Raw genomic sequence first — 12,500 nt, forward strand, 5'->3', positions numbered from 1 at the left:
CGACGCGTTGTTGCACTTGTCCGTGCGTGGTTAGTGTTGTTGTTGTTGTGCGCGTTTTGTTCTGCGATCATGACTCGATCCACAGATAACTTTGTGAGGTTAATACCTAGACTGGGACACCTAGGCTAGGTATAGAGATCACAGTTATACACAGCTCTGTTTATATCTCAGTCAGGACACAAACATAACGGGACTATGATGATGACTTGGCTGAAACTCTGCTCTGTTGTGATCCTGCAGATAATGATCCGGTGAGAAGAAGAGATTTTCCCCCCCCCCTTTAAAAAAAAAAAAAAAAAAAGCCTTTAAAACTTGATCATTTCGGGGTTTTTTTCTTTTATATTATCAGCCTCTCTCAAAAAAAAAAAAAAACACACAAAAAACTATGTTAGGAAGCCCGTCGAACAACGGCGGGCATCAGGACGCTGGTTCCCCCGGCGCAGGACGACGAGGCGGGCGGTGGAGTTCGTCGCTCTGACCGCCGTCCACACGGAGAAGAGCGAGCCCTCCACGCCGGAGCACCGCACCGGGCTGCTGGGCACGCCGCTGCCCGGACCCCTCGGCGGCGGCCACGGCGGACCCCCTTCGCACCGCACGGGGCTGCTGGGCACCCCGCGTCCCGGACCCCCCGGCGGCGGCGGCGGATCCCGGGGGGGCCAAACCTCCGCCTCCACCAAGCGCTACAGAAAGCTCAGAACTGGCTGTACAACGTGCTGGAGAGACCGCGGGGATGGGCGTTCATCTACCATGCGTTCATGTGAGTTTTAATTATGTTTTTTTGTGGCTCTATTTATTAATGTTTATCATTAAAAAAAAAGTGACTGTTTTCGCCTGGGTTTTGTCTAGATCAGTGGTTCTCAAACTTTTACATTTCAAGGACCCCCGTCCCCCTTAACTCTGACAGTGTACAAATGGAACCAAATGGACCCGTTAGGGTCCATTTGGTTCCATTTGGTAACACTGTCAGAGTTACAGCCAAGTTGCATTGTTGCACTCTGTATTTTTTTTCTGTAAAGCACTTTGAATTTCCCTGGTGTATGAAAAGTGCTGTATAAATATTGATTGCCTTGCCTTGCTTGTAGGGGTCCATTTGGTTCCATTTGTACACTGTCAAGAGTTACAGGCTTGTATAGGGGTCCATTTAGAACCCTGAGAGTCCCTGAGACCCCACGTTTTGAGAACCGCTGGTCTAGAACACAACTTTTCCAAGTCTTCTTGGCCACTCTGTCTTATAAAGTTTAAACCCTGTGTAGACTTTAAGTAAACTTGGCCCTCTGTATACTTGGACTGCTTTTTTCCCCCATCCACAAATCTCTGAGGATCTGTTCATTTTTGCCCCCCCCCCCCCCCCCCAGAATATGGTTGCTGGGGGGGTTCAAGTTGTTAGAGACCGGACCCCAGAAGTAGGTCTATATACTTGTGCAAAGCATTCATCGTATCAAGTCAAGTCACCTTTTATTTGTAGAGCACATTTTAAAAACAACAGAAGTTGACCCAAAGTGCTTTCCATTCACAATATTAACATGATAACGAAATAAAATACAACAAAGTAAAAGAAACATACAAGCAATACCTCATACAAATACAGCATAATTATATAGAACATAAAAGCAATACAAAAAAATATAAGTTACTAACTTAGGTCATGAGTTAATTATTGCCCTCAGACTCCGGCAATCAGGCGTGTTTTATGATGATACAGTGTAGCCTACAGTAGGCATACAGTACATACCTGCTCTCATGTGATGAATCTTCCAATTAACCGAGTGGAGTTGCTTATCTGGCACTTAAACCCGTGCCGTGGTGCCGTCCATACATCATCCCAGTGTGGGGTCTCCTGCCCAAACCCCCCCCCCACCCTCTTTCCCTTTTCATCTGATTAAGCCCACAATGAGATTTTTCAAATCCAATTTCTGCAGAATCATAGGGGGGTAATTGGCATTTTCATTAGACTGGCGGTATAGTTCCCACATGGGAAGTTATACTAGAGAGATACCTGCTGATGCCCCCGTACGTTCGTTTTTTTTTGCGTGATTAGTTACCAAAACAGTTTCCTCTACATCATCATGTTTGTGTTCTTTCTGCTGACTGTCGGCCGCTGTGGGGGCCAACCAACGCTGGGGGCCAGGTGTGCGTAACGGAGGAGAGCCGGAGAGAGACTGTTTTCCACTGGGGAGAACTGACTTGAAAACTGTTGCGTGCAAACGGTGCATAATGTAATCCTGGAGGGAAAAACACTGCCTTTGCAGTATTGTCATTGTAGGGTATAGTACAGTATATAATGCATGCGTAAAAACTCAAACAAACAAACCCACTCCACACGATGCCCCAAATGACTCCACAACGCCCCAAATTGACATCTTTGCATTGCTGGTGTCTTTTTTTAGACCCAATAATGCAAAACTCTGATGATGAATAACAGTAGGAGGTATAGCTATAGAGTGAACTCAGACTTTTAGCCTCCTAGTGTGAGTTCACTCTATAATACAGTAGCTCTCTATAGCAGTGGTTCTCAAACTTTTTCGTGCCAAGGACCCCCAAACTGATATGTATGTGGCTGCGGACCCCCACCTGAAAACATGTTGTGCCAGGGACCCCCAGAAGCAAAGATTTGTGTTAAAAATGTTCGCCTAGAAAAAAAGATTTACACACATTTTCAAGATTATTCAAAAATAGCAGATCTACAAGCTCATGGCGCAGCACTTGGTGCTGCGCCATGAGCTTGTATATCTGCTATTTTTGAATAGCCATAGTATAAAATATGGATAAAGGGGTAATGATTGTGACACTTTATTAACACATTTTGCTGGGGACCCCTTGGTATCCCCCCAAGGACCTTTGGGGTCCCCGGACCCCACTTTGAGAACCACTGCTCTATAGGACAGGGGTCTGCAACATTTTTCAGAGCCAGGACCCCTTAGCTGAGAGAGAGATGAAGCAGGGACCCCCACTACACTACACATTGTATACAATTGTGGTGCAGATTAAACCTTTTCATAGATTTCATAGATAGCTTTCATAGACTTTGTTCGACAGCACTGTCATCAGTGTTGTGTTGGATTCGTGTTAACGTGTATTTTCAGACATTTAGCAACTTAAACACTTCAATACTCTGTAAACTTGACCTTCGACTCTGTACTTGGTCTGCTCTTTTTTCCCTCTACACCAAACCCCTTTGCCGAAAATAGCCGATCTACAAGCTCACAACGCCTCGCAGCGCGAGGCGTTGTGAGCTTGTAGATCAGCTATTTTTTGGCTAAAGTTCTCCTCAGAATATAGGGATGCTAGGGTTCAAGTGGTTAAAGTAAAAAAATAAAATAAAAATCCTACCACACGAAGATTTGGCGGACCCCCCTGTAGTAACTCTGAGGACCCCCTAGGGGTCCCGGACCCCCTGTTGAAGACCCCTGCTCTACTTTGTCGGCAATGGCACGCAGTATAGGAGGAACTTTATCCGAATGCCTTTCACCCTGATGATCTTGAGTGTAATTTGTCATGGCTTTGATCCGCTCACGTGGATGTTTGTACCCTTTAATGTACACACTGCCCACAGTATGTCTCTATACGCAGTTCCCTGAACATAGTCTATAAACACTGGAAAAGTATGAGTTCATTGTTAGCAGACGCACCAGCTGTGGATCCATCAGAACTACAGCCTGGGCCTGGGCCTGCCACCCTTGCATTTACTTAAGTACTGTACTTAAGTACAATTTTGTGGTATTTGTACTTTACTTGAGTATTTCCAATTTCCAATACTTTTACTTCTACACTACATCTCAGAGGCAAATATTGTACTTTTACTCCATTACAATTATTTGAAAACTTTAGTTACTAGTTACTTTGCATATATAAATTATTATTTTATAAAACATACATTAACCACTTTAGCCCTATTTTATACCTAGGCTATTTGAAAATAGCCGATCTACAAGCTCACAACGCGTCGCATCGCGACGCATTGTGAGCTTGTAGATCGGCTATTTTCAAACATTTTAGTACTTTTACTTTTGGTACTTTAAGTACATTTTGATGCCAATACTTTTGTACTTTTACTTTACTACATTTTGAATTCTGGACTTTTACTTGTAACAGAGTATTTCTATATTGCAGTATTGGTACTTTTACTTAAGTAAAGAGTTTGAGTACTTTTTCCACCACTGCACCCTTCTCACCAAAGTAGAATACACAAAGAAAAGTCTTAGCTTGACTTAAAGGTGATTTTTTTTTAGTTTGTTGTACCAAGTGATAAATAGTTCTATATTCTGATAGTAATCATTGCTATAGAGTGTTTGTTCAGTAACGGGAATCTCCCTGTCTCTCCAGCTCTTAAAAATAAATAAAATTTTCAGGTCGGGATACTAATTTTATCCAATCTGGAGGGAGAACATACAGAGGATACAGGATAAACCAGTGAAATTGGAAGTGATGACACAAAGAAATGAGCAGACAAAAATGTGAACTGGAACACCACAACATTTAAGCTGAATTTGCAACCCATCTGAAAATGCCTTTTCTGTTAATTAAAGAGCTGGGGAGACACCTGTGACTGAACAAACACTACTATAGCAGTGATTACTATCAGGATAATAGAACTTGAACTTTTTTAACAAATTGGCTTTTGTTTTAACAGCGTGATGCGCTTTTTTAAATCACCTTTGCCATTAAAACCTCTTTGAGAAAACTATCTATATCGTTACTTTCCTTCAGAATTATTCTTATAATGTATCGATTTGTTTTAACAGTTATTTGTTGTTGCCACAGAGGACTAGAACCTGTACCAAAGCCATAGTTCACTTCCCTCAGTATTGCATTTAAAATGTGTCAGATTTAAGCATTTCGTCCAAGCTGCTGTCCAGTGAGCCTACGGCTGTCCAGTGCACCGAAAAATAACCGATCTCCAAGCTCACAACGCGTACGCATTTGCGACACGTCGTGAGCTCGTAGATCGGCTATTTTCGGTGGTCGGACCCTGCCGTAGCATACACAGCATATCAATAGCAGGCATTACAAGTACTCGTCGTAAATTGCAGAGGTTTTATTCCCGTTATAAGGACGGCTACATAATATCCTGTTCTTCACTCACTTTCTTTTCAAAGGAAACACAGGGCGACTCTCCAGAAGTGCCATACTGTATATTCTTGCCCGGCTGTGTGTGTGTCTGTGTCAGCCAGAGGACAGGGGATTTGTGTGTTTAGGAGGAGGACGACGTCGGGGCCGGTCGTGCCCCGTGCGTTTCTGCCGAGCTGTTTAGCTCTTTAAGACCTGAGAACGCATCTGTGTGTCATTTTTAGATTTCGTTGGGCTATTCAAAAATAGCAGATATACAAGCTCATAGCGCGGCACCGAGTGCCGCGCTATGAGCTTGTAGATCTGCTATTTTTGAAAAATCGTACAATTTTGTGCAAATCTTTGAATATATATATATTTAAAGCGAGCATTTCTAGCTAAAATGTTATTGCTTCTGGGGATTCTACAAATGTCTTCTAAATCAGTTTAAAACAGTTTTCTGAAACACTTATGTTGCTATAATATTAATGTCAGTGTCAAGGAGCCCCACAACGATATGTATTTGGCTGCGGACCCCCATCTAAAAACAAAAATTCCAGGGACCCCCAGAAGCAAAGATTTGAGTAAAAAACAATTGCTTTATAGATATATATTCAAAGATTTGCAAAAAAAATAAAAAATAAAAAAATAGCAGATCTACAAGCTCATAGCGCGGCACTCGGTGCCGCGCTATGAGCTTGTATATCTGCTATTTTTGAATAGCCAAAAGTATAAAATATTGATAAAGTGGTTACACAGATGCGTCCCCCGGTCTTAAAGGGTTAGACGAGACTCTCTGCCAATGTCCTCATGTGTTTAGAACAAGAGGGAAACCCCGCTGCTCAGTGTCAGCTCTCCTATCTCTTGCATGTCTTTTTGCACACCCACACGCAGAGATCACATCTTTCCTCTACGTTGGCCCTTCGGTGCGTTGCAGTACAGGCAGGCGAGCGACCTTGCAAAGCAGGCTCTGTCATCTCACGTCTTCCGTTTCTTTTTTGTGTTTTTCACTCCATTCCCCCCCCCCCCCCCCCCCACCTGCTTTACTCTCCCCCCGCTGAACGAATGCTCTCTGATAGTAACATCTTGTTCCACCATCTGCACAACCTGTGTGTTTCTCATTAAAGAGCAGATATGGCCTTTTTAAGCATGGACTGGGCTGGCATTCTCCCTGACATATATACTGTGTGTCAGGGAGGAGGATGCCAGGCCCCGCTGTGTTGTTGTGGGTCTGTCAGAGCCTCAGAGAGGAGGCTCGGTGCACTTGCAGGTATCCTGGAACAGCTCGTGTTTCAACATGCCATGATGCCACCGGCCGGCGGGCCTGGACGATGGGCTCTGTGATGTGAGCTCTGTGATGTGAGCTGCCTCTCAGTGACAGCACTGCATTCTGTCTCCTCTCCTCCTAATGGATGTCAGGGCCAACGTGCACGGCTTACAGACACACACTGCGCACGAACCCAACCCGTACTGAACCGATCTGGCCTCACCTCCCGTCCCTGGCCTGCTCACACACACACACACACACACACACACACACACGTACACGCAAACACGCACGCACGCTTATCCACTACGCAATTTCTCGTGCACGAGTTATGCCTATGATTTATACTTGTTTTTCGCGCACACGAACACAGATCTACAAGCTCACAGCACACACACACCGAAATGAGTTCTACAAGCTCACACAGTGCACCCAAAATAGTACATCTGTAAGCTCACAGGGCACCCAAAATGCCAGATCTACAAAGCCGTGAGCTTGCTGCAACGTCAGCTGTTCTGTAAGTGCACAACAGCAGCGCATGCATCATGTTTTCATATGTTGACATGCAGCTGGCTGCACGGGAGCGCACCGTGTGTGTGTGTGTGTGTGTGTGTGTGTGTGTGTGTGTGTGTGTGTGTGTGTGTGTGTGTGTGTGTGTGTGTGTGTGTGTGTGTGTGTGTGTGTGTGTGTGTGTGTGTGTGTGTGTGTGTGTGTGTGTGTGTGTGTGTGTGTGTGTGTGTGTGTGTGTGTGTGTGTGTGTGTGTGTGTGTGTGTGGATTAATTCAAACGCTCGGCATGCTGGGAGGTGCCGGCGTGCTGGGACGTTTGACTGCGGATCTCCTCAGATCCATTGTAATTGAATGACGCGGGTGTAGAGGGTCTGCTGTGCTGCTAATGTAGCTTGATTCTTTAATTAGCCCTGCGCTGTGAGCGGACGAAACTGGAGCAGATCTGTGGCTTTCACAGAGCCTCTCCTTTGCGTGTGTGTGTGTGTGTGTGTGTGTGTGTGTGTGTGTGTGTGTGTGTGTGTGTGTGTGTGTGTGTGTGTGTGTGTGTGTGTGTGTGTGTGTGTGTGTGTGTGTGTGTGTGTGTGTGTGTGTGTGTGTGTGTGTGTGTGTGTGTGTGTGTGTGTGTGTGTGTGTGTGTCTGAGAGAGCGAGAGGGAGACAGAGAGAGAGAGAGAGAGAAAACACTCTGCTGTGTTTATGACAAGGGGGTGAAATAGCACTCCACTGTAATGCCCCCCCGACTCCCCCCATGAGCATCCACTTCAAACCCCCCCCACCCCCCCCCCCCCACTCTCAGGTTCTTCTCCAACACTTCCCCTCCATCTGTAACAGCTGCACTGTGTGCAGGATTAAGACCCGTTCTCACAGTGGAGGAGTTCCCTCTATGCTCTGATCCTGGGTCAGATGTTGAGGTCAGAATAGAAAGGGAGGTCAGATTTCCACCGTTCCACAACATCTGTATCCAGCAACAGACAGACAGACAGACAGACAGACAGACAGACAGACAGACAGACAGACAGACAGACAGACTCTCCCTCTCCCTCTCCCTCTCCCTCTCCCTCTCCCTCTCCCTCTCCCTCTCCCTCTCCCTCTCCTCTTCCTCTCCTGGATGTTTTGACTGGAGGCCTGGTGTTATCCGCGTGTCAGCTGAACCGACTCGTGTAAAAAAAGCTTTGTTTCCAAATGTAGAGACGTCTCGTTAAAATAAGACAATGGTCTCTTCCTGGAAAGAAACCTTAGACCCGTCCCTGTGTCACGGAGCCCTTGGTGCTCGTGGTGTGAATTCCTACGCACAGCAACCTAATCGTTGCTCAGACACGTGTTCTTCTTGTCTGTCGTCTCCTTGTGTCTGCCGAGCCGAGAGCCCTCTTCGTCGGAAATGGTGCCGAGCAGCCGTTAAAACGTTAAGTGCCTCTTGTCTCTCGGAAAACAATAAAGGCCTCTCGGCTTTGAACCGGCTCACAGTAAAAGCTCTGAAACCTCTTCCTCTTCGTCACCTTGTTGCAGCTTCATCCCGGCTCCGTTTCACCTGCTGGAAACCTGCCATTTCAAACATATGAGTACTTTTACTTGTGGTACTTTTAAAGGGCGAGACCACTTTGGTAGAGGTTTGGGTTGTGTAGTTACCTTGCCATGATGTAACTCCAAAGGTGGACAAGACATCAAAAATAATTGCTCCAGTGATTAGAAATTGATAATTCAAGATATGCTCCTCATTGACTTACATTGTCCGCTGAACAGCGTCTTTTAGCACATAAACGAACGCAAACTAAGCTGATTCAGACAATATAGAACATCACCAAACCCAGTACTGTTTATTTTTTCAAATAAAAGCTAACTTCCCTCTCGTTCGTTTATGTGCTAAAAGAGTGACTCTGAGAGCTGTTTTACCATACAATGTAAGTCAATGAGGAGCATATTTTGAAAAATCAATTTCTAATCAATGGAGCAATTATTTTTGATGTCTTGTCCACCTTTGGAGCTACATCATGGCAAGGTAATGTAACTACACATCCCAAACCTCTATAAAAGTGGTCTTGCCCTTTAACACATTGAATGCCAATCGCGTAGATCTACGCGAACCTATTTAAAGCCGCAGCGTGCCAATCGCGTAGATCTACGCGAACCGCCGATTCCCATTGAAATTGCCCCAGGTGCACTTTCCGATTTTTTTTTATCCATTTCCGTTTCCGGTTTCCGGTCGGAAACAGAATTATTCGGGTTCCGGTTTTTTCGATCGTATCCGCTTCCTGTCTGGGATCCTGTTTAAAACTCGATTTTCTCGGTTGTTGTTTTTCTCCTCGCTGATCACTGTTTAGCGTTGATCGGCTGTATCTTCAAGATGGCGGCTCGGATTTGGAAACAATTTTCGCTGGCCGTTTCTCACAGATCCGCTGTGTGTTTAGAACCAAATGAACGCGCACTTTTAACTTATTTAGCGAGGTCTGTGGCGACATGAAAAAAAACAAAAAAACAACAATAAAACGCTGGCACTGGTGAGTACATTATGAGATTAAACTCTGGCATGGAATGTGCTAAGTACTGTACATATCGATGCCTGAGTGCGAGTGAGGGTGCCGCTGCACCTGCTTGTCTGGGATGGTTTGTTTTCATCACGGACAAAGTTAATCCATATATACTGTACATACATGTACACCTCATCTAGACTGATGTGTCTTTAAAACGTCACAGTGATTTATAGTTCATTGTACAACAGTGTCGCACAAGTAGCCTACCTACAAACTCACTGTGTGTGTGTGTGTGTGTGTGTGGTGTGTGTGTGTGTGAGACGTATGTCCATGTGTGTGTGGCCATCGCGTATGTGCCTGTGTGAATGGGTCAGTATGTGCATATTCTGTAAACTGTGTGTGTGTGTGTGCGTTTGCATGTGCCTGCTGTGCGAGTCAATATGTGCCAATCCAATGGCATCTTTGTGTGGATAAACTGTGTGTGTGTTTTCATGCCTGCCTGCGTGTGTGTGTGTGTGGGGGTGCATGTGTGTGGGGGTGCATGTGTGTGTGGGTGCGTGCGTGCATGTGTGTGTGGGTGCGTGCCATACAAACCGGGGGGGCAGATGATGACAGACATTCGTCTGGCTCGGGTTCGCCGTTTCCCTGACCTTCGACCCCACAACCCGTTTTCCACCAGTGCCACATATAGCCTATCACATGGGAGCTGAGCCGTAGCTCCGCCCCCTCCACGGGTCCCGTCCCCAACTGGCCCACCATGATGATGATGATGATGATGATGATGATGATGCCCAGTGCCAGCTCCATGCTTAACCACTTAACGGTCAAGGTTTCTGCATGGTAGACATCAGTGGTGTGAAGTAACTAAGTACATTTACTCAAGCACTGTACATAAGTAAAATTGTTTAGGTACTTTTACTTTACTGGAGTATTTCCAATGTTCAGTACTTTTACTTCTACTCCACTACATCTCAGAGGCAAATATTGTACTTTTTACTCCACTACAATTATTTGAAAACTTTAGTTACTAGTTACTTTGCAGATATAAATTATTATATTATGAAACATACATTAACCACTTTAGCCCTATTTTATACATAGGCTATTTGAAAATAGCAGATCTACAAGCTCACAACGCGTCGCATCGCGACGCGTTGTGAGCTTGTAGATCTGCTATTTTCAAACATTTAGTACTTTTACTTTTGGTACTTTAATTGCATTTTGATACCAATACTTTTGTGCTTTTACTCAAGTACATTTTTTATTCCGGACATTTACTTGTAACAGAGTACTTTTACAGTGCAGTATTGATACTTTTACTTAAGTAAAACATTTGAGTACTTTTTTTCCACCACTGGTAGACATCCTAGCAGCATTCATAGTGATTATGATGATTATAGCAGTAATAATAATAGTTAACATTATATACAACAATAAAGGTCCTATAGTCCTAGTGCTTATTAACCCATTAAGACCGGGAAAGAATCTGTGTCATTTTTAGACTTCTTTGGCTATTAAAAAATAGCAGATATACAAGCTACGAGCTATACGAGTTTGTAGAAAACCTTTGTAACTCAAATCTTTGCTTCTGGGATTCTAGTACAAATGTGTTCTAAATCCTTATGATTATGATGCTATAATCAGTGGTTCTCAGACTTTTTTCATGTCAAGGACCCCCAAAATTATATGTATTTGGCCGTGGACCCCCATCTCAAAATATTTAGTTCCAGGAAACCCCCCACGCCTCCCCCCAGAAGCAAAGATAAAAAATATATATATATTCAAAGATTTGCAAAAAAAATCACGATTTTCCAAAAATAGCAGCTTGTAGATCTGATATTTTTGAATGGCCAAAGTATATAATATAATGGTTGAAGTGGTTTCTCTGTGCCGTGCTATGAGCTTGTAGATCTGCTATTTTTGAATAGCCAAAGTATATAATATAATGGTTGAAGTGGTTTCTCTCTGCCGCGCTATGAGCTTGTAGATCTGCTATTTTTTGAATAGCCAAAGTATATAATATAATGGTTGAAAGTGGTTACAAAGATGCCTTCCCGGTCTTTATGGATTAAGGTGCTTTAAGGTGCTTTAAGGTGAGGTTCAATCAAGGTCCTGCACAGGAGGCTATAAACATCTATTTTAAACATCTGTGTAGGCTGTAAAGTGACCTATGTGCCGGCGTCCTCTTTTATCCTGAGTCATACCACGGTGTCGCATGGTGATCTACAAGCTTGCACTTTTGTACTTTTGTATTTCTGAAAGATTTTGAAAGCTTTTGAAAAAAAACTTTCCCCCACAGCAGCCTGTAATGACGCGCCCGAAATAGGGACGGCCGGGGTTGAGAGTGATTAACCCACTAAGACCTGGAACGCATCTGTGTCATTTTCTTGATTTGAGCTAAAAAAAACATTATTTTACACTTTGCCTATTAAAAAATAGCAGATATACAAGCTCATAGCGCGGCACCGAGTGCCGCGCTATGAGCTTGTAGATCTGCTATTTTTGAAAAATCGTGAAAATTTGTGATCTTGGAATATATATATATTTTTTAAAGCGAACCTTTTTAATTCAAATCTTTGCTTCTGGGGGGTCCCTGGAACAAAATATTTTGAGATGGGGGGGTCGGCGACCAAATACACATCATTTTGGGGGGTCCTTGACATGAAAGAAATTGAGCACCACTGATATAGAAACATAAAGGTTTTTCAGAAAACTGTTGGGATTTAGAAGACATTTTGTAGAATCGGCTTCAGGTCTTAAAGGGTTAATTGCGACGGCCGGGCGGGGGGGGGGGGGGAAGGGGGATTGCGAGCTTGTAGATCTGCTATTTTTGGCACGGTACGCCGCCGTGTGACGAGGTATACATGGGGGGAGGGGAGGGGGGGGGGGGGCTCAAAAAGAACCCAGCGTTCTGTGACTGTGGAGCTTGAACTTGGCTCGGCCACTGGCTACTACTGTACTCCATCCACCACAGAGCCAGCATTGACTCTGGCTGAGCGGAACGCAGCATTCCACTGGACCCCAGCCTGACTGAGAGATCTACTGTGTGTGTGTGTGTGTGTGTGTGCGTGTGTGTGTGCGCGTGTGCGTGTGTGCGCAGTGGTGGAGAAAGTACTCGCATTTAAAAAGGCCTGTGTTCAAAATGTTACTTGAGTAAAAGCACCTTGAGTATTGGCATCAAAATATACTTACAGTGCCAAAAGTAAAAGTG

The 12,500-nt window shown here is 44.4% G+C and overlaps 1 protein-coding gene across 1 annotated transcript in view; it reads left to right on the plus strand.

Annotated features, from left to right (window-relative positions):
- Nucleotides 1-385: 385 nt before the first annotated feature.
- Nucleotides 386-12,500, plus strand: part of kcnq4 (potassium voltage-gated channel subfamily Q member 4) — a gene marked incomplete at its 5' end in the record, with an annotated part of 141,263 nt that continues 129,148 nt past the window's right edge. The window contains 4 exon segments of the mRNA XM_080441490.1: nucleotides 386-412; nucleotides 414-452; nucleotides 454-688; nucleotides 691-757. Of these exon segments, the coding sequence (XP_080297616.1) occupies nucleotides 386-412; nucleotides 414-452; nucleotides 454-688; nucleotides 691-757 (368 nt within the window).

This window comes from Gymnoscopelus braueri (assembly GCF_963280865.1).
Source record: "Gymnoscopelus braueri genome assembly, chromosome: 11".
Taxonomy (NCBI): domain Eukaryota; kingdom Metazoa; phylum Chordata; class Actinopteri; order Myctophiformes; family Myctophidae; genus Gymnoscopelus; species Gymnoscopelus braueri.